This window comes from Brachyistius frenatus, unplaced genomic scaffold (assembly GCF_029030835.1).
Source record: "Brachyistius frenatus isolate BFR_SWC_R1_liver_20210118 unplaced genomic scaffold, ASM2903083v1 Contig_63, whole genome shotgun sequence".
NCBI classification, from domain to species: Eukaryota; Metazoa; Chordata; class Actinopteri; family Embiotocidae; genus Brachyistius; species Brachyistius frenatus.
This window is the reverse complement of record NW_027210662.1, coordinates 1,214,400-1,236,394: the sequence shown is the minus strand read 5'-3', so window position 1 is coordinate 1,236,394 and position 21,995 is coordinate 1,214,400. Positions and strand designations below refer to the sequence as shown.

Sequence of the window (21,995 nt, the reverse complement as noted above, 5' to 3'; positions counted from 1 at the left end):
TATGTATTTTTTTTATCACTTTTTGGACGACATGCTATAGTATGACTTTTTTTGACTATTTCAGATAACATGCAGTACGAATTTTTGTATCACTTTTTGAAGTATGACCTGAACTGACATGCATGCCTCAAATTAGTTCTCACTGAGGCAACTGCTCTAACCAGTGCATCACTGTGTCACACTATAGCATGTCTGAAATATGAAAGAAAAAAAAAAAAAAAAAGCCTCTTTTGGGGGATTTTTTTCATTGTTGGTTTTTGTATTGTTGTTGACCTTTGGTTTGGTACTAGTATGACTGCATGTACAAACCCAAACCCGTGTGGCTTACCCTTAGAGGGACTCGCCCTCCGTGAACCATGTGGCTTACCCTTAGAGGGACTCGCCCTCCGTGAACCATGTGGCTTACCCTTAGAGGGACTCGCCCTCCGTGAACCATGTGTAATACCTGAGCAGGGCTCGAAGCGTGTCTTCATGAGGTCGTTTCCAGCTCTGAAGCGGCGTCGCAGACCATTGGACCATCTTTGACGCCGGAGAACGAGTCGCGGCAGGAGAAAGTGTTTCACGGCGTTCACTCGGAGCTTCCTGGTGACTCAACAGACAGTCTGGTTAACTCAACAGGTAGAAGATTCTACTTCACCAAGGTTGCTATCGTTCAGATTCCACCTCGGCCTGTTGATGGTGATTTAACTTTTAGTGAAGTTGAAACTTTTGGAGAAATTGAAAAAGTTTTGCATACACTACAGGAAGATATTTAATATCACTGCAGACCCCCTTGAAAACATGTATATCTACTATCCAAAGAATGTCTGCGGCAATTTTGGTCGCATTTGAATGAATATGGATGGTGGAGCTATAGGTTGCAGTGAACCAAGAGTTTGTCACGATGCTCCTGGGAACATAGATGGTGCAGTGGGGGGCACTGCTGCCTCTCAGCTAGAGAGTTCGTTAAAGTACAACATGTGCAAATCACCAAAAATGGCGACTAAATTCAAAATGGTGGACTTCCTGTTGAGTTGAGGTAATGGTGCAATGTAACTTTTTTGTACTTCTAGGTGTGATACACGTGTCCACCGAATTTTGTGCATGTAGATAAATGTAGCCACCGGGGCATCTCTTTAGGGGGCGCTAGCGAGCTATTTGGCCACACCAACTCTCCACTCCACTAGAATATGAAATTTTTCCCTGGGAGAGACGGGTGTACCAACTTTCACGAGTTTTTGAAAACGATAAAGCCTCCAAAAATGCAGTTCTTTGAGGAGAAAAATAAGGAACGAAAAGAATAATAATTCCTTGGATAACAATAGAGCTTTCACATCTTCGGTGCCCTAAAAACAAATCCTTTGTTTTGGATGTTTCTTTGTAACGTGTTTCGTCAATATGCAGTAAAGACTGTATGGATCCTGCAGGTGGCAGTGTTTCCTAAACACATCTTTTTCTACCTGAAGTGCATCTTAATACAAAACCACATACACAATCAAAGACAATTTTTTTTTAATACAAACATTTTCTTCTACAGACCAAAAGTTCAGATTAAAAACAAATTTTATTTCCAATTAAAGACGATCTACCTGTTCAACAAATGTCACAAAACGCATGAACACATTTTCAAATACTACAGGCATATTAGAAAAAAGCCTACAACAACTACAACAACTATTTCCTGTCAGGAATTTGAAAACAAACGGGAAAAGTCAAGGCAGCTATTTTACACAACGAAATAGAGGCACCGAGGGCTTTTTGTTTTTGTAGAAGTTGGGGGGGGGGGTCAAGAAATCAATTGCACTCGGCTCAAAGTACAGTATTTCAGAGGTGCGTTACGGAGCTGCCTCCGTGTCGAAGGGTGCGCTTTTTTTGTTGTTGTTGCAAAAAGTCGCACCTTTGGTCCATTTGAACAGTTCGAGTTGGGGTGAACCCCACGACCCCGGCAGACAGGGTGCAGTCAGACAGAGCTCAGTCCCAATGTCCACCTCCCCGCAGACCTGAACACCCGTCACTGGCTGATTTTCCTCAAACAAAACCTGGCAGAGATTGTACTAATGTGTACATCACAGTTCAAAGAGTGCTAATGTTAAATGCAATGATAAGCAGGGAAAGTCTTTCAAAATAAAAAAAAAAATAAAAAAAAGACAGAGCTGGACCCTCTGTCTTTCAAATGGACTTTTATGCCCAATCATGCGACGGAGTTTTGATAAACGACATGTGAAATATGAGCGTCACATTTCACTTATAATGGAAAAGCTGCAGCTCGGGTGGTTTCACCAAGTTCTCATAATTGATTTGTTTCCGAGGAGCTCGCGGGTGTTGGCAGTCTGTGGGGCGTTGGTGCTTTGAAGCAGGAGGGACATTGGCACCGAGAGCGTCTACGAGGAGGCTCGGTTCTCCTCGTACGGGGACTCGTACACCTCCATGGGCGGGCAGGTGCACACCAGGTGCTGGTCGCCGTAGATGTCGTCGATCCTGGAGATGGTCGGCCAGAATTTGGTCTCGGGTCTTATGAAGGGCTGTGAAGTTAAATAAATAAATTGAATTAAATATTTTTGGAAGTGCAAAATAATTGAATGAGTCTTACTGCACTATGCAAAACCTCTCGAACAAAATATTTCTTATCTACAAGATAAACTGTTTGTATTGTTAAGCACTTTGTGTTACACGGTATGTGCTGTACAAATAAAGTCTGATTGGCCCTAAACTCCAATCAGAGTTACTTAGAGTGAGTTTAACTTCATGTTGATGCGTGCTGGACTTGCAACAATCCATGATGGTTAGAAATTTTGTCCGACTTAAGCCGCCACCGCAAAACATTTTTGGAGTCAGGTTCTGCAGCTGCACCGACAGAAAGCCTGAGAAAACATGATTACTCTGTTTAACTTAAGTTTGACTAATCTTAAGAAATTACTTTGCTTTTCCTTCCTTTTTAAATCAAAACATTTGTGGATTTTCTTTTTTTTTTTTTTAATTTTTGATTTCTTTCTTCTGAACTGAATTGGTGTGACAATTACTGAGACCAACGTTGTTACTGTAAAAAACAGACATTTTAACTCATCACAGCAATAAAATAAAATAATTGATATTAATAATAACCTAGTCGTATTAAGTGTCCCAGTAAGTCGGACAGTGAACATGCACGGCTGCCCGACCTGCTCCGACTTTGGAATGTCGCCATCATTAATGCACCGGTCTAGTGTTGTCACACTTTTCACCACTAGAGGGCGAAAGAGACTAAGAAGTCTTGATCTTAAGCACCTCTGGCTCAACAGAGGTGAAGTGGGGAGTGTGTAAAGTCCAGGAGATGATGGCACTCACCAGGGGGAAGGCAGCAAACTCCCTGGAGTACGGTCTGTCCCAGTTGGAGGAGGAGATGCATGCCAGAGAGTGAGGAGCCAGCTGCACACACACAAACACACAAACACAAACATGAGGACCTCATAGCACACACACGTCACTGTATGAAGAGAAAAGAGGCATTTCAAAGAGTCAAATGGAGCGAGCAGAGCACCTTCAGCGGGTTGATGCGGGAGTCCATCCTTCCCTCCTCGATGTCTGCGATCTCCTGTCGGATACCGAGCAGGGCGTCGCAGAACCGGTCCATCTCGGCCTTGTCCTCAGACTCTGTGGGCTCAATCATAAGAGTACCGGTCACCGGCCATGACATGGTGGGCGCATGGAAACCTATAGACACCAGCGGGGGAGAAAAAAAAAAAAAGAAAAAGTAAACCAACAACATCAGAAACCAGTTCTATTGGTTGCAAAGCACTTCAACGTAATGTATCAAAGAGTTTCTGTTACAGTAACAGAGAAATGTACAGTACATCATTCGGCCTACCATAATCCTGCAGCCTCTTGGCCACATCCACAGCCTCAATATTGGCCGTCTTCTTGAATGGCCTCACATCCAGGATGAACTCGTGGGCGACAAAACCTGTTCAGACCGAGACACCAGAGCAAAGAGGATTGTATAAATCGACTGCGGACATCCCTGCAGGTCCTCATGCAGTGACGGAAACACCGCTTTACCTTTCCTGCCTCTGAAGAGGATTTTATAGTGACCTTCCAGCCTCTTGGCCATGTAGTTGGCGTTGAGGATGGCCACTTCGGTGGCGTGAACCAGTCCCTTGGATCCCATCATCTAAACACCAAACAGGAGTGATGTCAGCAGTAATTTTCACTGATCAAATGAAGAGTTTTGTTCAAAATTTGGGCTGTTAAAAAAAAAAAAAACCCAGTGAAACAGTTCATGTAAGAATTCAGACCCACTGATATAAATTGCTTCATGCAGAGAGCAATGTCTGATTTCTGTATTACTGATTGAAACGGTCCACGTTACATCATGTCACCTCCCTGCTAAACACTACAAAGAGTCATTATGACACTGATTAACTACTTGGGAGTGAGATCCTGACCTTCCTTCATGCAGTTTATTAAGAACGTACACTTTAGTTCATGTGATGCTGGCGCAAAGTTCACATGGTGACTTTCACAACAACATGTGAAGAGGTTTAAACCCCCGGAAACTAACCATTGACTGAATGTGAACTTGCTACAATTTGTTATATTTTGCCGTCTGAATGTTAAATAGAGATAAACTAATTGTGTAAAAAAAAAAAAAAATGTTACGGTCTCAATTTCAAAGTTATTTGTAGCTGATTATTTCCTAAATATTCTGTGTGGTCCTCTAGTGATCGTCCTATTGCGCTCTCTTGCCATCAACTTTGTTTCTAATCTTTTTCCACAAAGTTAGAGAGAGATTTTTGATTTGGCACCAGAACAAATCGTCATCTTAAACGAGACCGACGCCGACCTTAATGTAAGCCCAGGAGATGGGCAGGATGGCGCTGGAGCCCCAGGGAGCCGCACTGATGGTGCCCAGCGACCTGCCGCTGTTCACTGAATGCATGGGAACCACCGGGTGGCTCGGCAGGAACGGGGCAAGGTGGGCCTTCCTGGTGAGGAGCACATGAAAAGCCGTGAGAACACACCACCAGGTTAAGAGGGCAAACCGGTTTATTTCATATGTAAAGTCTATGGGCAAGTTTTAGTGGTCTGTAAACGTTTAAAAAAAAAATATTTTTTTTAAAAAGTGTTCAGTGAGCACGTTATTGTGTGCATATACAACAATATTATTTTCACAGCGTAAATTTCACTGATGTAAAATGTTAAAATGCACGCATCAAAACAGTTTCCCCTCTTGTCTGCCAAGTTTAGCATTTTATACTTAATATTGTGACTTACACTCCGATGGGCCCCATGCCGGGTCCTCCTCCGCCGTGAGGGATGCAGAAGGTTTTGTGCAGATTCAGGTGAGACACGTCGGAGCCGTAATCTCCAGGACGACACAAACCCACCTTGAAGACAAAGCGAGGGAGAAAATATAGATACAGGAAAGAAATAAAATAACAGTCAAAAAAATATTAAATATAAAAATGCACAGTATATACAATAAGCTTGTAGCCTTTGTATTTCAGCTTTGTGACTAACAGGTCAACAAGTATGCATACTAAGAAGAGGGGAGAAGAAACTGAGTGCTGCATACAACTAGCCTTGCAGTGATCAGTGGTATTGCACCGAATAGAAAAGTAGCTGTCAAATCTATAAATTCATCTCCACAGTTCTTATTTTTGACCCATTTCAGGAAGATCAGTTACTGGAAAAGCAGAAAAACTGAAATATTAGTCTCGGCTCAGATTTTCCAGCATCTGATTAGTTTTATTTTCAAGTGTAAGTAGCTGCAGCATGAAATAGCATTAAGAAAATGATAAATGACAGATTTAAAAAAAATACTGCATTGCATAAGAATTATGTGTATACAAGATTATATAATCATAAAAGGTAATGGCACAAAAAAAAAACACTTTTGAATAACTGGACAAATTAAATTAAAATAGTCTGGGACTACTTTAGAAATTCAGGAGTCATGTGACTTTATCCCACCAATAAAAAAGGAGGAGGTCTCCATTTTAAAAGTCAGACTATGTCTGTCAGGGAATGGTGGAGGTGGATCTGGCGTACAAGCCGTCATCTGCATATTGCAGAGACCAAAGGTTATCTATTTATAGTGCCATAATGCACAAATAAAAACCCTGATCTTATTAGCCTTCAGTTTTCACAACTACCTTCCAACAGCAGCATTTTTTTTTGCCACAACAAACTTCATGCTCTCTCGTTGTGCTGCTGTCTCTTCTCTCACCTGCGCGTTCATGTTGGCACCATCCAGGTACACCTGGCCGCCGTGTTGGTGAATGAGATCGCACACTTCTCCGATGTTCTCCTCGAACACACCGAATGTGGACGGGTAGGTGATCATCATGGCCGCCAGGCTCGCCTTGTGTTTGTCCACCTGGAAGAAATTCATTTAGGATACATGTTCGTATAGAGGACATCTAAGCTGACAAAACTTTGACCCGTGACCTCTGAGCTGAACACCTTCAATTTTTAATCAGCAAGTAATTTACACCGGTTTAAAAAAAAAAAAAACCTGCTGATTACTGCAGAAATAATTCAGGAAAGAGATTTCAAGACCATAAAGCACAGATTCAGACCTAAAAGCTATGACTTCATCACTTTGTTGAGGGACACTGTGGACAAAGCAGGCAATCAAAAGCCTGTTTAGGTTTACAGTGATCATCAGACTGGACGTCATAAATAAAGCATAAATGTAGATTTAAAATTGTATCCTTTCCTGTAAAATAAGTATGTAGGTAACTCTTCATTGACAAAAGAAAACCCTTACTTATAAAAAAAAAAAAAAAAAAAAAAAAGGGGGCTTTCCAGCAATTTACCTTTGCACTATTAAAGTTAAGACACCCACTAAAAGTCTGATTTCTTTAATTATAGGCCTATATGAGAGGCTGAGGATGTGATATTCTGACTACTGGAGTCAAGTTCCAAAAATACAACATCCTGCAAACTCATGAGTGTCTGTAAATGCCTTAATCTTCCAAAATCCTTTTCCCAAATGTGATGCATCAAGTCCAACCTGAAATAATCCTGGTGGTGAATGCTTGACAAAGCTCCTTCCACAGACGTTTTCACAGGTTAACTGACCCTCATGAGTAAAACCAGGGGAACTCAAATGGTTCGGCTCTCACCAGGGCTTTGAGGTGTGCCAGGTCAATGTTGCCGTCTTTGTCCACCTCCACCACCTGGACCTTCATGCCCGCCATCTGAGCGCTGGCTGGGTTGGTGCCGTGGGCTGACTTGGGGATAAGACAGACCTGGAAGACAGAAAAAAATATCAGTCGAGCAGGACCAATTTTAGGTGAACACTAATTAGTTGGATAGATAATCTTGAATATCAGCAGGTTGTAGCACATGTAGGCTGACGGCAAATCATGATTTGAATATTTCAATATTGATTAAAAGGCTGTGGCTGCAGTTTATGCAATAAAAGGAGAACAGAACCAGTGTTGATTAAAGCCACAGGATTTGTAGGGACAGTGTTGTCAGACAGGCTTTCAACTACAGGAGGTGAATATTAGAGTTTATCTCCTTCAGCAAACTTTAACATAAAAATCCTGCTTTCTACACACACCCCAAAAAAAAAAAAAAAACTAAATCAAGACATGGAGGAGTTTTTAAAAAGGCAGAAATCAGTTATGTTAACTGTAGTGAAACCAAGCCACCACAGGTAATACTGATGTAATGCTGCAGAATAAATGTTTAAATATATTTTCTTTATAGAAAGAGCAGGGCTTTTCAGGGTTCAGTTAGTGTGAGGAAATGCTGTCGCTCTTCTTAGTTGAATATTGATCCGATGACACTCACCTCTGGCACTAATGTGTAACCTACCAGTAGGTCTCTACTTGATTTTATCCCTTATTAGGTTGACACTTGCAGCATTTTGCAACTTAGTCACACATGAAATCTGGGGCACTTAAACCTGTGGGTTGGCCAACATTGATTTATGACAGACTGGGGGGGAAAAAAACAAAAAAAAACTGCTGAGCCTGTCACGCTGCTGACTTCCAGTTCACAAAGTCTTAAACCCTCCAAATATGGGATCTTGAAAGCAGGTAGCCTATAGTGGGATCACAGCGCTTTCAGCCCCTCTGTTTGCACACAGGCGTCAGTTTGGACCTTGACTGTTTCCATTGATCAGGCCACTACCCAAGATGTACTCATGAGGAAGCTATTAAAAAAAACCAAAGGCCAAATCACAGTACAAGAAGAAAAAAAAAAAAAAAAAAATACTCGAGTCAGCCGGTCTGTAATCTGACAGGATGTCTTATCTCGCCTCGTCCTACGGCCAATCAGCATGTCGGGACACTGGAAGAATTTCCCACATGGATGCCTCAAAGCATGTTAATCTGTGATGGTGGAGTAACCAGATGTAGCCTGCGAACAAAAAACCTGAGTGTCGGGACCCCCCCACTGATAAAGAGCGACTGAGTGTAACCTCTATCGACCTCGGTCGGTCGATTATCAAAGAAACTACTGGTGATAAATGACCTCTGGTCATAACGTCTAAAAGTAACGAATCAATCGCTTTTAAAACTTTAATTATTTCATCCACTTGCTGTATGTCCTGGTCCATGTATTCTTTTTAATTGTAAAGTGTTTTGGGACCATGTTGCTTGGTGATTTTAAATGAAGTGATTGATTGACTTTAATCTTGAAAGTTAACGGTTTTATTTTCAGTTTGGTTCGTGCTCCAACTGAAGTGTCGTATTATTCATTTATGTTGAGTTTCAGGAGCTTCCGGTTCACATGGATTGGTTCTTTAAATCCTTCAAGCAGCAAAGTGTCCTGAAAACGACGAGGAAGTAAAAAGTAACAACAGATACCACTTTCATGTCTGAGCATCAGATCCTCAGCAGCAGCACGGAGAGCTGATCTGAGCGTAGAGACGGCTGCACTGGCTCGGTCCATGTGTGCTTCCACATACAGTACGAATAATCTATACTGTGCACCAGTAAAATGTCCCCCACTCATATCAAAACACCGTTTTGTAACAGAGTATAATTATATCATCGCACAGTGCATGAACACAGTAACAATCTAATCCAGTTGATACAGTTTTTATAACCAACTTTACAATGGAGCACTACTTAACCCTCGCCTGTCTTCGAACCTCATCTGTCACGTCAGCGAGTGAACGTGAGCGTTCAGAGCAGCCACATTTCGGAAGAGACGAGCCGTGCAGAGAACCATGTTTTTATGTTTGAAAATATCCTCACCACCCGTACATGTTTGATGCGCTCCGCACCCACGTACGCCGATCTGGACCCGTGTCCACCTGCTCCAAATGGACCGGGTACGGTACACAACTTGGGCCTACAGGTACTTGAGCACAGTAGGGAGTATCAAGTATGAAAGCATTATAACAAACCCCTCTCCTAACAGCAGCTTCACAGCACACTGTTTCACATATTGTTTCTTTTTTGATTAATCTGAACAAAAAACAAACAACAACAAGACTTTCATTTGCAGGAAGACTAAAAAGAAAAATTTATACCAAAAAAAAAAAAGGGTCAAACTCTGCAGGCTGTGGTTTCATATTTAACAAAGATGTGAGGTGTCATCTTCTCACCACTCTTCATAAGCAGATTTTCCAATAAATGTCAAACGATTCCTTTAAGTATATTTTGATTTACTGTTGACACTGCACGTAGCTCTGACTGTAACATACTTTGTCTTATTGGTCTGCAGTGCAGATAATCTTAGTCAATTAGTCTAGGTTGTGTTTAGTAAAAGAAAAACATAAAAGCCTGAAATGTTTTTGCAATAAACATGAAGTGTCTTTTTCTCTCTGCAGCTGCACACTTACAGTTCTTGAGCTCTCTCCCTTTGAGTTCAGGTAGGCTTTGATGGCAGCCAGGCCGGCGTATTCTCCTTGAGCACCACTGGAAGACAAGACAAACACACCATGGTTATGCATCGCGCGCACACACACTGTGTGTGTGTGTGTGTGTGTGTGTGTGTGTGTGTGTGTGCGCGCGTGTGCGTGTCCAAAGAGCAGTCTACAGACATTACCAAAAGGGGAGCGAGAGAAGGGATGAAAAGCTAGCTGCATGATAACTCTCTTGGCCAATGTCGCCCGGTGTGCCATTAATGAACCCGCTGCTGCTGATAAGTGGTGATTGACAGCAGGAAGGCGTGCGAGCGTTATCAGCTCCAATCTGAAATATGAAGCGTGCATTTCCCAACACCGACCTGCTGGATACTGTCCATCTGAAACCAGTTACACTTCAAAAGAGTCTCTACTTCTCTATCAGCCAAACCTCGAACAGGTAGAAATGTTTACGCAGAATAATAAGAACACGATCACTTATTGATCATAGAAAGATAAATAAGGATCACGCAAACAAATCATACATTGCAATAAAAATGTTTTTGAATAATCATTGTAACCTTTACTTTGACAGTTAATGTCCGATGGCCAATAGTAAATGTTTATGTTCTGTGATATTATATTTAATTTCAATGCAATACGTCTCACAAATTGTACATTCTGAATGAAAAAATGATGAAACTTAACCACTCTTTAATCTGCTCAATTGTACTTGTATTATTCTGCAGAAACTATTCCTAAAAACATAAAAGCATCCATCTGCTTCTGTTTGAGAATAAGCGCGACCTTGTCAAACGCTGTGGTGTTCCAAACTTGGCCGACGGGCCCTAAATTGGGTCGCTCTGGACCACGGAGTTTATAATGATTTGTGTGTGTGTGTGTGTGTGTGTGTGTGTGTGTGTGTGTGTGTGTGTGTGTGTGTGTGTGTGTGTGTGGTGTGTGTGTGTGTGTGTGTGTGTGTGTGTGTGTGTGTGTGTGTGTGTGTGTGTGTGTGTGTGTGTGTGTGTGTGTGTGTGTGTGTGTGTGTGTGTGTGTGTGTGTGTGTGTGTGTGTGTGTGTGTGTGTGTGTGTGTGTGTGTGTGTGTGTGTGTGTGTGTGTGTGTGTGTGTGTGTGTGTGTGTGTGTGTGTGTGTGTGTGTGTGTGTGTGTGTGTGTGTGTGTGTGTGTGTGTGTGTGTGTGTGTTTATGAAGTAAGGCAGCATTTAGAAGCAGACCTACACTGTTGACCTGTTAAATACGATTGTGTGCTGCAGCACAAATATATAAATATAATTACATAGGTCTGTGGTCTCACCTGTTTGGCTGGAAGGAGATCTTGTCGTAGCCCGTCACCTCACAGAGGTCCTTCTCCAGCTGCATGAAGAGTTTCTGGTAGCCCTCTGCCTGGTCCAGAGGAACGAAGGGGTGGATGTTGGCGAACTCCCTCCAGGTGATGGGCTGACGGAGGACACAAAAAAAACAACAACAAAAAAAAACAATCAACCGTTTAAAACCACTTCATGTTAAGCTTTAAGGTTTGTTTGGGAAAAAGCAGCTCGACGATAAATACTGTGTGGAGGAGTTGCTCAGTTGTCACGGAAACAGATTAGAAGTGCAAACTAAACCTTCTCCATCCTCTGATGAGAAAGGCCAGCAGATATGGTTGAAGGCTTTCAGTAAAGTCTAAACTGAACCCTGTGATGAGAATTTACTGAGAAAGTACCTCCTGTTTCCATCAGATCTGCTGATTTACTCACCATCAACTCTGATGAACTGTTCAGCTTCATTGTGCAGGAGCCCTGCAAAGGGAGGCAACATTTTACTTTCATGTTCTTCTGAGATATACCAAGCTATGACTTTCACTTGTGGGTAAATCTGGTGTGACGAACCAGTGGGATCATGCTGTGCACCAGGGAGATGTCCTTGTTCTCCAGACGCTTCATATATCGCACGATGTTGGTCTCAGAGTGGTAACTGAAGAGACACATTGACCAGATAGAGAGAAGCAGGTTTAACTGGGACACAAATACTCAAGTCACTGATTTAAAGCCAAGTCTTACCATGTCCCCGAGTAGAAGGGTTGACTGAGCAGTTTTTTTGTTTGTTTGTTTTTTTAGTATATCTCAATGATTATGTCAAAGAAAAAAATGGAGGACTTGGACATTAGAAGATCTGATACTTGACGGTCTTTATGGCACTAATAAAGATAATATGTTCCACTTTTAGAAACCAAGAGGCCTGCGCTGTCTTTACAGCTCTTATTTTGCAACTAATGAGAAGCAGTTACAACTGCAGACATCAACGAGGCTGATCCACCAGTCGGCATAAAGACAGACTGGCTGCATGTTAATTATATAACTACTGTTATTTAAAATGGCTGTATGAGATTCAACAGCAGTAGCAACTGCAGCAGGGCTTCATATCAGGTAATGAGAAGTCTGAGCAGCACATTTTCAGCTGTTATGCAATGTAGTGGTGGTGAAACAGATTTATCATCAGTGGCTTTGGAAGTACAGCGGTGGTTGATACCCAGTGGCCCAATGTAACCAAATACTTTTACTCTAGTATTTATTAAGTACAATATTGATGTCCTTAAATATTTCCTTGTTATGCTATTTTCTGCTTCTACGTCACTATTTTGGAGGCAAAATTGATATTTTGTTCCTTACTACATTAATTTTAAGGCTCTAGTTACTCTGCAGATTTAGATTATTAATATAAAATATAATTGACCTCATAAATTATACTATATCATTATACATTAAGCCAGCCAGAAGTATATAAAGTCATCAAAACAAGCTCCTGCTGCCACATTAATGTGCACATTAATTAAATAATAAATGTAACTCTGAAATGAGCAATTCAGCACAAGTGATACTTTTAATATATTTTGATGCTGATACTTTTACTTAAGTAGGATTTTGAATGCAGGACTTTTGCTGGTAACAAAGTATCTTTACACTGTAGTATTGTTACTTTTACTTAAGGACCTAAATATGCCTTCTACCACTGTTGACACCAGTCAAAGTGAGAAATGTACAACAATTCAAACTAATTATGGTACCAAGTCTGTCCAGTTTGTCATAACATCATTATTAGCTGTAAAGAAACTGAGAACCAACCTGTTAAAGACCTGGTGTGTGAGGTACTTGCTTGTCCTCTTGAAAGGACTTCCCATGATCCCCTTCACCCGCTCGCCCATCTTTTCAGCGATCAGCTCCTGTGAATTTCAAAATAGAGCCAAGTGATGCTTTACTTTAAAACTCCTGGTTTTCACGATGCAATCATAAGGTAACCACGATTGTTTCAAAAATAAAAAATAAATATATATAAGCATCAACGTACAGCTGAAGATTCACAGCCAAACACCCAGAGCAAGTCGTCCAAGTCCCTCTCAGTCACTGTCTCATCCAGAGAGACACCCAGCTGTTTAAAGAGAAGTGGGGACAAAAGGCATTTTAAAAAGTCATGAATCCTACCCAAGTCGGTTTCCCACAAACACAACTACAAAATAAGCACTAAAGTTTTAATTATACGTGAGGCTTCAGATTTTTCTATGAGTCGATGGTTCTTGTTTTTCTTCAGTACGTTCTGTTGCCTACATATTTCATTTCATTTCATTTCATTTCATATGTAATGTGGGATTATAGATCTGATCCAGTTAATATAACTTCTGGAGAGTTCTGAATAGGACTTTGGTACACAATGGATTTCTTTGAAAGCAACACCAATCCCCTGCAAATCAAAAGAAGGTTTACCACAACATTCAAAGCATCCCCTCCCATTTTGGTATGAAAACTGTCACAAAGAGCACAAGGCCAAAAGCACTGTGGATGTTGGACACAAAATTAGTTTATACCTGCCTAGTACATGACAGAGTTTCTCAAAATTATTTATCCTCAAAGAATATTGTTTATTTTTGCCTCTTTTACATAGAAATAATATTTAACCTATGGTTTGCAATACAACTACTGACCAAAACATCAACCCTTTGATTTATTCTTAGATTAGTTACTTTGGCTTTGTGGATTATAAATACTACACAATCTTCTCAAATGACAAAAGCACTTCTTTATTCATTTAAAATGTTTTTAAATGGTTGCCTGTTATTATATTATCCACTGGCCAGTATTGATCTTCTTCTGTGCTCTGTTTTGAGTGGGTGGGGAGGGTGATGCGCTGTGAAGGGCTCCAGTTGAGGACTTTTCTGTGGTTGGATGGTAACATTTTTCAGCTGTATTTGGTCATCCTGAAAGTTCCATAATCCTGTAATTCAGTGATGTTTGACTTTGTTGTGTCACTTTTTAGAATGATCCTGCAGTGCTGCAACAATGGCAAACCATTGCTTGAAAATGATAAACTTTTGACTGAATTGTTTTAGAATCCAACATCAGTGTCTGTGATCTTTTCAACCTTGCTAAACTAGGTTAATTCTCACCACTCCCTCAGAGTAGACTCGCAGGTTGATCTGCCTCTGCACAGCTCTCTCCAAGATGTCTTTGGCAGCAACGCTACAGTTAATCCTTAGTGTGTCGAAGAACATGTCGCTGTGCAGCCGGTGTCCCGCTCTCTTCAGACCTGGAAAAAAGTGTGGGGGGGGAACAGTTTCATGTGTTTAATTGGATAAAAGATAGAATGTATTGCTAACAATGTTTTTTCAACTTTTTCTATTATGATCTATTGATCTCTGCCCAGTCTTTATTCAGTTATTCCCCACATTGTATCAAAAGAAGACATGTAAATCTCAGTTTACAACTTGTCTTTTAATTCATTCACTCACTCATTTCTTTCTATCCCTTAGCAGGTCATATGTACGATCTCAGACATACTGGATGTTGACACATTTTGGGGGAAAAACAGACCATTTCATCTTTGTGTTGAGCAAAAATTGCACAAACTTGTGGAGGTGACTACTTTCAGGGAATGATCTCTTGTGGCGCTGCATCAAACCAAACACAAAATCAGCAATTTTACCTTCCGCAAGGATCAGAGCAGCATTGTGTGTCCTCTCAGCAATGTGTTTCAGTCCCTGGGGACCGTGATACAGTGTGAACATAGCAGCCATGTTGGCCAGCAGAGCCTAAGAGAAACAATATGGTCGACAGGGAAAAAGTTAACTTGCATTAATAAAAAAAGAAAAGAAACTTTAACACAATTTATTAGTGAAAATAGTGGGGGGATTTTCCTCGCAAAGGTTATTAAGAGAGTCTTGGATTTGAATCAAACTCCTCCTCCAACACACTCACATTCATTAACCCCACAATTAAAATGTGAACCTGTTATTACCTGTGCGGTGCAAATGTTGCTGGTTGCCTTGTCTCTACGGATGTGCTGCTCTCTGGTCTGCAGCGCAAGACGATACACTTCCTTACCAGCCGCATCCCTAAAACATTCAAATACATTTCAGAGTTTCCTTTTAATAATACTTACTCAGAAATACAATTTTGATCTGGGAATGTCGTTTCTCACCTGGTGACGCCGACCATTCTGCCAGGCATCATGCGGACCAAGTTGTCTTTAACGGCGAAAAAGGCAGCGTGTGGACCGCCATAGCAGAGAGGAACCCCGAACCGCTGGGAGCTGCCCAGTGCGATGTCCACGCCAAACTCTCCAGGGGGACGCAGCACGCAGAGGGCAAGTAGGTCAGAGGCACAGCAAGCCAGGGCCTGGACACAGGAAAACAAAGTGGGATGAGCGGTTGAAATAAACTAGATCATTGTTCATTAACTCTGTTTGGTTATAAAAAAAAAAAAAAGACAACTATTCTGGACTATTAAAATGCGGCCAATATCCGAAATTTGAGGCCTCGTGGCACCAGTTCACAAACCATGAGTTGACGTCACGGCTGGTTGCTGCTGGGTCTAGAAATACGAGAACAAAAGCTGCTGCTCTCTGTACTTCTGGCTTAAATTCTTAGCAGAGTGATCAGTCTCTTTTGGTCATTCCTGTTTTCTGATTGGAGCAGCGCCCCTATTGCTCTGTTTCCCCTTTTAATTCACCTTTTTTTGTGCATGTTAAAATGTTGAGCTCCTTATTAATAAATTACTTTTGGTTACCATTACATCTGGTTTTATTATGCTTCCCTCCTCCCTACGAGCTAGATTCATAACATGTAACCTGGCAAACCCCCTCAGCTAAATGTGCCCAAAGCCAATTCTTCTATCTACATATACACTTGTGTCATCAGCAAAAAAACTTTGAGTGGAGCTCCTGTAAAAAGTGTCATACATTGGTTTTCCTGGGACACCTTGAGAATGAGATTTGATACTCGTAACACAAAACGGTAGATCAAAACTTGTGCATGTGCAAACAGATAAACTCTACAGAGAAAATTCAGCACTAACATGCTATAGATCCAGATGATCAGACGTCATTTGCATCCGTTCAAGATCAAATTATTTAAATAGTTACTTCTTTTCGACCACGAACATGCTCCAAACCATGCTTAACATTCGTTTACTTGCTGTTTCATGTGGTTACAGCTCTCTTACCCCGGCTTTGTGTGCCCGGTCAATGAGGGCGGTGAAGTCTTCCACCCTGCCATCAGTGTCTGGATACTGGAAGAGCAGACCGCTCACATCCTTCCCACTGAAGTCCATCTCATGAGGCAGCTTCAGTATCGTTTTTACACCAATGTAGCTGCAACACAGTCAAAGCTTGATTTTATTGATCTCTGTATAGGGAATGGAGCCATATAATAGTAGACCTAAAAAAAATAAAAGCACATACTTGGCTCTGGTCTGCACCACAGCAATGGTCTGGGGATGGCAGCGTGGGTCAATGTAGAAGGTTCTTCTTTTGTTCTGTCTAAGATGTAAACAACATCAACCATTTGAGAACACTGTAACCAAGACTTGTGACACAACATACAAATTACATCTTGAATCTACAACAGGTTACTCTTGGACATAGGTTAAACATACAACACGTATTTGCTCCTTGGTTTCTTCCTGTGACTTTATTCACAACATGAGATAAATACCTGTGGCAGAGCTGCATGGCCTCAGCAGCAGCCGTTCCCTCATCTAGCAGGGAGGCATTGGCCACAGGCAGGCCTGTGATGTCACAGATCATGGTCTGGTAGTTGAGGAGAGACTCCAGGCGACCCTGAGCGACCTCGGGCTGGTAAGGCGTGTACTGAGTCACCCTGAGGACAAAACCAGCCCAATGAATCACAGAGTGAGTTTGAACACAGGGACAATAGCCCAATCTCGATGGTATTCAAGGAAACGAGATGGGACAGTGGAATGCATTGTACGTCTCCTCTGACCCTGGGAGTTTGGAGAAAACGTGGGCAGGAATGGCTGATTTGGATTTGGGTGAAAGAAAATCTTGTTCGGCAGAAAGCAGGCGAGAAGCAAATCACACGTCTCACGAGTATTTTATTAAACTCAAATCACAAGGCGTCCAATTAAAAAGGCATGTTACTCTGCACCACAGTTATTAAGCTTCAAATCATGAACCCAAACGTCATTAGTTATCCGTGTTAGCATCGGGTAAGGTCACCTGAAGCCACTCACCAGCCTGCGTTCTCCAGGAGATTGCGCTGGATGGGTGGCGGTACGAAGCAGTTGTAGTAGCCCATGCCGATGTAGGACCTCCATACTTTGTTCTTTGATGCAATCTTCTGTAGAGACTCCAGAATCTCATTCTCACCTGTAAAATATTTAGAGCGAGGACATTTAACTTTTGATATTGATAAGTGTCAAATGCAAGATAATAGGACTTGTAAATTGTAAAACACACAGCAACAACTGATTGTCACTTGTCCAGTCCAGTCCCATCACCAATTTAAAAATGTTTTTGGCACATCGTGAAATTAAAAATATGACAGAGATGTTGACCAGCTGAAATCCTATCTCAAGTCAACAATGGGACAATATTATACTTTCAAAACTCCAGTAACTGGTCTCTTTAGTTCCAAAACATTTCCAGTGTTGTAAAAATAAGTGATGTAGCCCAGGGCATCAAATTCAAAATGAGAATATATTTTACAAAAAAAACAATAACATTTCTCAGATTCAACATTTGATACGTTTTCTTTGGTCAATCTTCAATTAAGTATGGGTTTACATGATTTTCAAACCATCACTGTTTTTATTCACATTTTACACAGCACCCAAACTCATTTGGAAACAGGGTTGTACATTCATGACACAAAATAACTCTACTTGATGTTTAACTTTATGTCCATAGAACTGCTATAAATGTAACAAGATATCTCAATGAGCAGCACCACTTCTCTCATGTGAGACACTGACTGTATAACAGGATCAAAAAAAAATCAGTGCTGCATGCAATCAGTCAGAGGTGGTCAGGAGGTCTAAATACAGTTAGAACTGCAACAATTACTTTATTAAAAGAAAAACTAATATCATTCATTTTGACAGTTGACTTATTATTTGAGTCAATTCAAAAGCAACTCTGACTTCTCAAATGTAAAAATTCACCACTATTTTGGGTCTGACGTTAAAAGGAAATAAAGTTGTGGGGTTTGGTCCATTGCTTGAAATAAAACGAGGCATGTGACATAACCTTATACTCTATAGGATATTGTAATGGGCACGGCTCTCTTTAAAAGTTTTATCTACCAAACTAATCAAAATCAACACAATATTGAAAAAAAAATTAAAAGATAATTAGTTGCAGCCCTAACTACAACAGAACACTCAAAATGTGTAGGATGTTTTTAATATAAAAATAATAAGAGTATGGTGTTTAAAACAAAAAAACCTGTTAAACTGAAGATCAGACAATACACGCGTCATATGAAAAAGCCCTCTTAACCATCAGAGGAAAGACAAAACCCATGTAGTTTGTTTGCTGATGTTATTTAGCCTCATTCCCCAGTGCTGTAAGGGAGCTCTGCCAGTGCCCAACCAGCCTCTGAGATTCCTCTGGCCTTCCTAGCTGCCTAGCAACTCCAAGGAATGGACAATACGGCCCGTCTGAGCCGAGAGCCCTGACTACTCCCGTTTTCAGAAAAGAAAGACACCTCTAGTCCTTGGTGGTGAGCGGGACCTTCGCCAGTATACAAGTGGATATTTACAGCTTCGTAAAAAGGCAAACGAGGGACATTTTACTCTGAAGAGGGATGTAGAGGTGGTGAATTTCTGAACAAAAATTAACTTTAGTAGATAATCAGTCAGATCAGGTTGAGTTGTTAGTGTGTGTGTATACGCGAGTTGGCTTCAGTAGGAAGGACTGCTTTCCCATGGTCCCAGAGTTCTACAAAAAAGCCTGATTCAGAACCATCCAGGAGGTCTATTGTTGAAAAGAGAATCCCTCACTGGCTTTGCAAACTGAAGCCCTTCAAAGCTGAACAAGCAGAAAACCAGCATGGCCTCCAGTTTGTTCCTTCAGCATGGCTTGTTGCATTATGAAACCTGACAGAGTAAGAGGAGGGGCCGACACAAGGGCAGATCAGAGGGACGAGGTGATACAGAAAAGACACACCTGAGCACTGGCAACTTCTTATCTCAACTTTTTTTTTTTCTAAACATTAGATTTTCTATAGTATCTCCCTGGGGTTAGATTAATGATTTCTGCTGTCAAACAACCCACGTTTATGATTGCAGAGCCATTAAAGACTCTGCAAGAGACCCGTGTCAGCATTTATTAAGTGTACATAATCACAATGTGTTGCAACACACCTTTTGTTACACGTGTAGGAAAGTCCAAGCTTAGATCGAGTGCAATTTCAATGTCAGATTTATTGTCTTTCAGGGTTATTCTAATGTGACATGATTAAATTTGAGGGCAAAACATTTTAGTCCATCAATATAAAAATAATTTAGCTAATTTGATGATGGATTAATTGTCCCCGTTTATTGCAAAACAAACCAAAAAAAAGGCAAAAATATATTTTAGGACCTTGCTATTGAATTTTTCTGATTTTCTTCATCGTACATCATAATACATTTTAATAATTTGGGGTATTAGTCAGACAAGCTATTTGAGGTCCCTTCTGACAGGTATTTTTCATTGGTTATGGACATCTAAAGTCTGGTAAAAAAAAAAAAATGGATTGATCAAATGTTTGACAGATTGATTGATATTGAAAATAATAGTTAGCTGAAGCATCATGTTACAAAATCTAGATGATTTCAGTTAGCTATGATTAAAAATGAATAAACCTACCTATATTAAGAAGAGACTGTGTTGAGTGCTTATTTGCAATATCATGACATTTTATTGATACCAGAAGAGAGGTATGCTCTTTTTGAGATGCCTATTCTTTTAAATGTTGTACATGAGCACATTCAGAATTGTGAGCTCAACAAATGAATCAACCTAAAACATATTTGCATTTGGGAGCAGAGTTATTTCTATAGCGAGCCATCATTTATTCATTTTACAATCAACAGAGATGCATCTTAAAGAAGGGTTAAAGTTGTTTACTTTAATGACTGGATAAAGCTCTTAATGTCACCTCATTGTTCTGTCTCCAGTGGATATGTTCTCAGAAATAAGCCAAAAACAAAAAGTGGTAAAAAAAAACAAAAAAACGGAGGGATTGTGTCTGGCTGCTGTGGGGGAAAAAAAAAAAAAGGCATCCGGGCTAATGTGATGCAAAACATACAGAAGTCACCTTATTAGGAAGCCCCTCGGCTGTGATGTAATGTGAACGCTGTAACCAGATTGAACTGGACTTGGGACCCCGGAGCTCAGGGCTCAACTTTACACTCCAGTTGCCATCCTATGAGCATCGGCTTCCCAACAGGAGATTGGTGCCGCTCGCCGAGTTTCGCAAAAACAACTCCAAATATGTTCAAAGGAAGACTTAACAGCGGAGCGCGCTCCACGGCGCACAATAGAGGTGCAACCTACATTTCAGCCACTCACTTGGCTTCATTCAGCGTCCGTTGGATGTGGGGGAAAAGATGAGCGCGACAAACAGCCCGTTTTTACACGCATTTTAAATGCTATTTACCGATTTAAAGCGGGTTTGGCACGATCGCATCGAGGGGGATGGCACAGCCTTCCAGCACGAGGCTTCACATGTAACGCCAAAAGGTTATTATTTCAGCAAGAAAATATAGATTTAAATAAACTTACACACTGGATCATCCATTTTCAAACTCCGTAGCATGCGGATGGAGGCTGGAACAGTGTTTTCGATCAACTGGTCGACCGACTGTGGAAAAAAAAAAAAAAAAAGCATTTTAATGAATTACCAACACTGGAACCGTGTCAGTGGATATTAAGTAGTATCCACTGCACTGCTTAGTGCACATGTTATATGCAAGATATTAACAACAAAAGCATGCTTCTGCGCCCATTTTGAAATCTTACCTCGAGTCCCAGAACATCCAGCATCTCTCTCTTCTCCCTCTCACCTGGACCGATGTGTCTCTCCGCGAAATCATCGTGCCTGGGTAAAATTCTCTCTATCTGTCTGGAGGAGAGGGCTGCAGACGTCCTCAGACCCCGGGCTGCTGTTGTTAGGGACGCGCAGGTGTTTCGGTTCCTGCACTGAAGTTTCCAAACCACGCGGCTCTTGTCACTCAGACGCCGGCACGGTGCGCTGGGATTCACCGACTTGGCCAAGAAGATCCCCCAGGACTTGGCGCAGCTCTGCATCTCTAAATCACTTTGCAAAACAAGTGTGCAGAAAAGTGGGTGAAGCCTGGTGTTTTTTTGTTGTTTTTTTGTTTGTTTGTTTATCTCCCTTCTCCAGGAGAGTTTTCCCCCCACTGAGACTGACGGTCCGTGCAGGAGACACTGCCAACTCCTTCAAACTGCAGACTTTATACTACTGCACAGTTGCACAAGATCGCACCAATCAGAGCGGAGATGCTGCGTGACGCAATGACGAGCCCCGGTAAAACAGCTGCTAAACTTTCTCACGTGCCCATCTTCCGTTCACCAAGAGGAGGAATATAACAGACGTATCACTCCAGAGAGGTTTCAGCTGGCAACTTTAAAGTCCACCCTGAAAACTGAGGCCTCACAGACTTTCACCAACATCAGGATGTGTTCAGTTGTTGTGTGGGTTAAAAAGTGTCTGAGAACTGGGCCAGAACATTGTGAGACAGATTTTAGTGGCATTTATCCAGCTGTCAATAAAGTGTTGCTTAATAACTGGGATCAAATTACTCAAAAACATTGATAGTCAAACTTCAGTGGTGTGTGGTAATATTGAATGGAGGGACATTTAAGTGTACAGAGTGATCTTGTATTTGTAGTATTGGTTTATCAAACTCATACAATGCTGTTATGGTGGCAC

At 41.3% G+C, this 21,995-nt stretch overlaps 1 protein-coding gene across 1 annotated transcript; it reads right to left on the bottom strand.

Annotated features, from left to right (window-relative positions):
• Positions 1-1,474: 1,474 nt before the first annotated feature.
• On the bottom strand, positions 1,475-21,490 carry gldc (glycine dehydrogenase (decarboxylating)). The gene is made up of 25 exons (XM_069706514.1): positions 21,062-21,490; positions 20,825-20,903; positions 17,287-17,422; positions 16,749-16,913; positions 16,496-16,573; positions 16,258-16,405; positions 15,236-15,432; positions 15,053-15,149; positions 14,741-14,846; positions 14,205-14,344; positions 13,112-13,192; positions 12,889-12,986; positions 11,656-11,740; positions 11,524-11,565; positions 11,082-11,224; positions 9,764-9,839; positions 7,086-7,211; positions 6,185-6,334; positions 5,230-5,342; positions 4,799-4,940; positions 4,015-4,126; positions 3,824-3,919; positions 3,497-3,669; positions 3,304-3,384; positions 1,475-2,501 (listed from the first exon to the last, which is right to left on the bottom strand). The coding sequence occupies exons 1-25, from the start codon at positions 21,347-21,349 to the stop codon at positions 2,361-2,363; spliced, it is 3,093 nt and encodes a 1,030-aa protein (XP_069562615.1). The 5' UTR covers positions 21,350-21,490; the 3' UTR covers positions 1,475-2,360.
• Positions 21,491-21,995: the final 505 nt, after the last annotated feature.

What these genes read in the sequence shown, in the direction of transcription:
- gldc (XM_069706514.1), bottom strand. Translation starts at nt 21,349, where the DNA reads ATGCAGAGCTGCGCCAAGTCCTGGGGGATCTTCTTGGCCAAGTCGGTG. An exon ending in GCCATGCAGCTCTGCCACAG is followed by an intron (nt 16,574 to 16,748) that starts GTATTTATCTCA and finishes TTTACATCTTAG; the next exon opens with ACAGAACAAAAGAAGAACCT. An exon ending in TCTCCTGGGCTTACATTAAG is followed by an intron (nt 4,127 to 4,798) that starts GTCGGCGTCGGT and finishes TTTGGTGTTTAG; the next exon opens with ATGATGGGATCCAAGGGACT.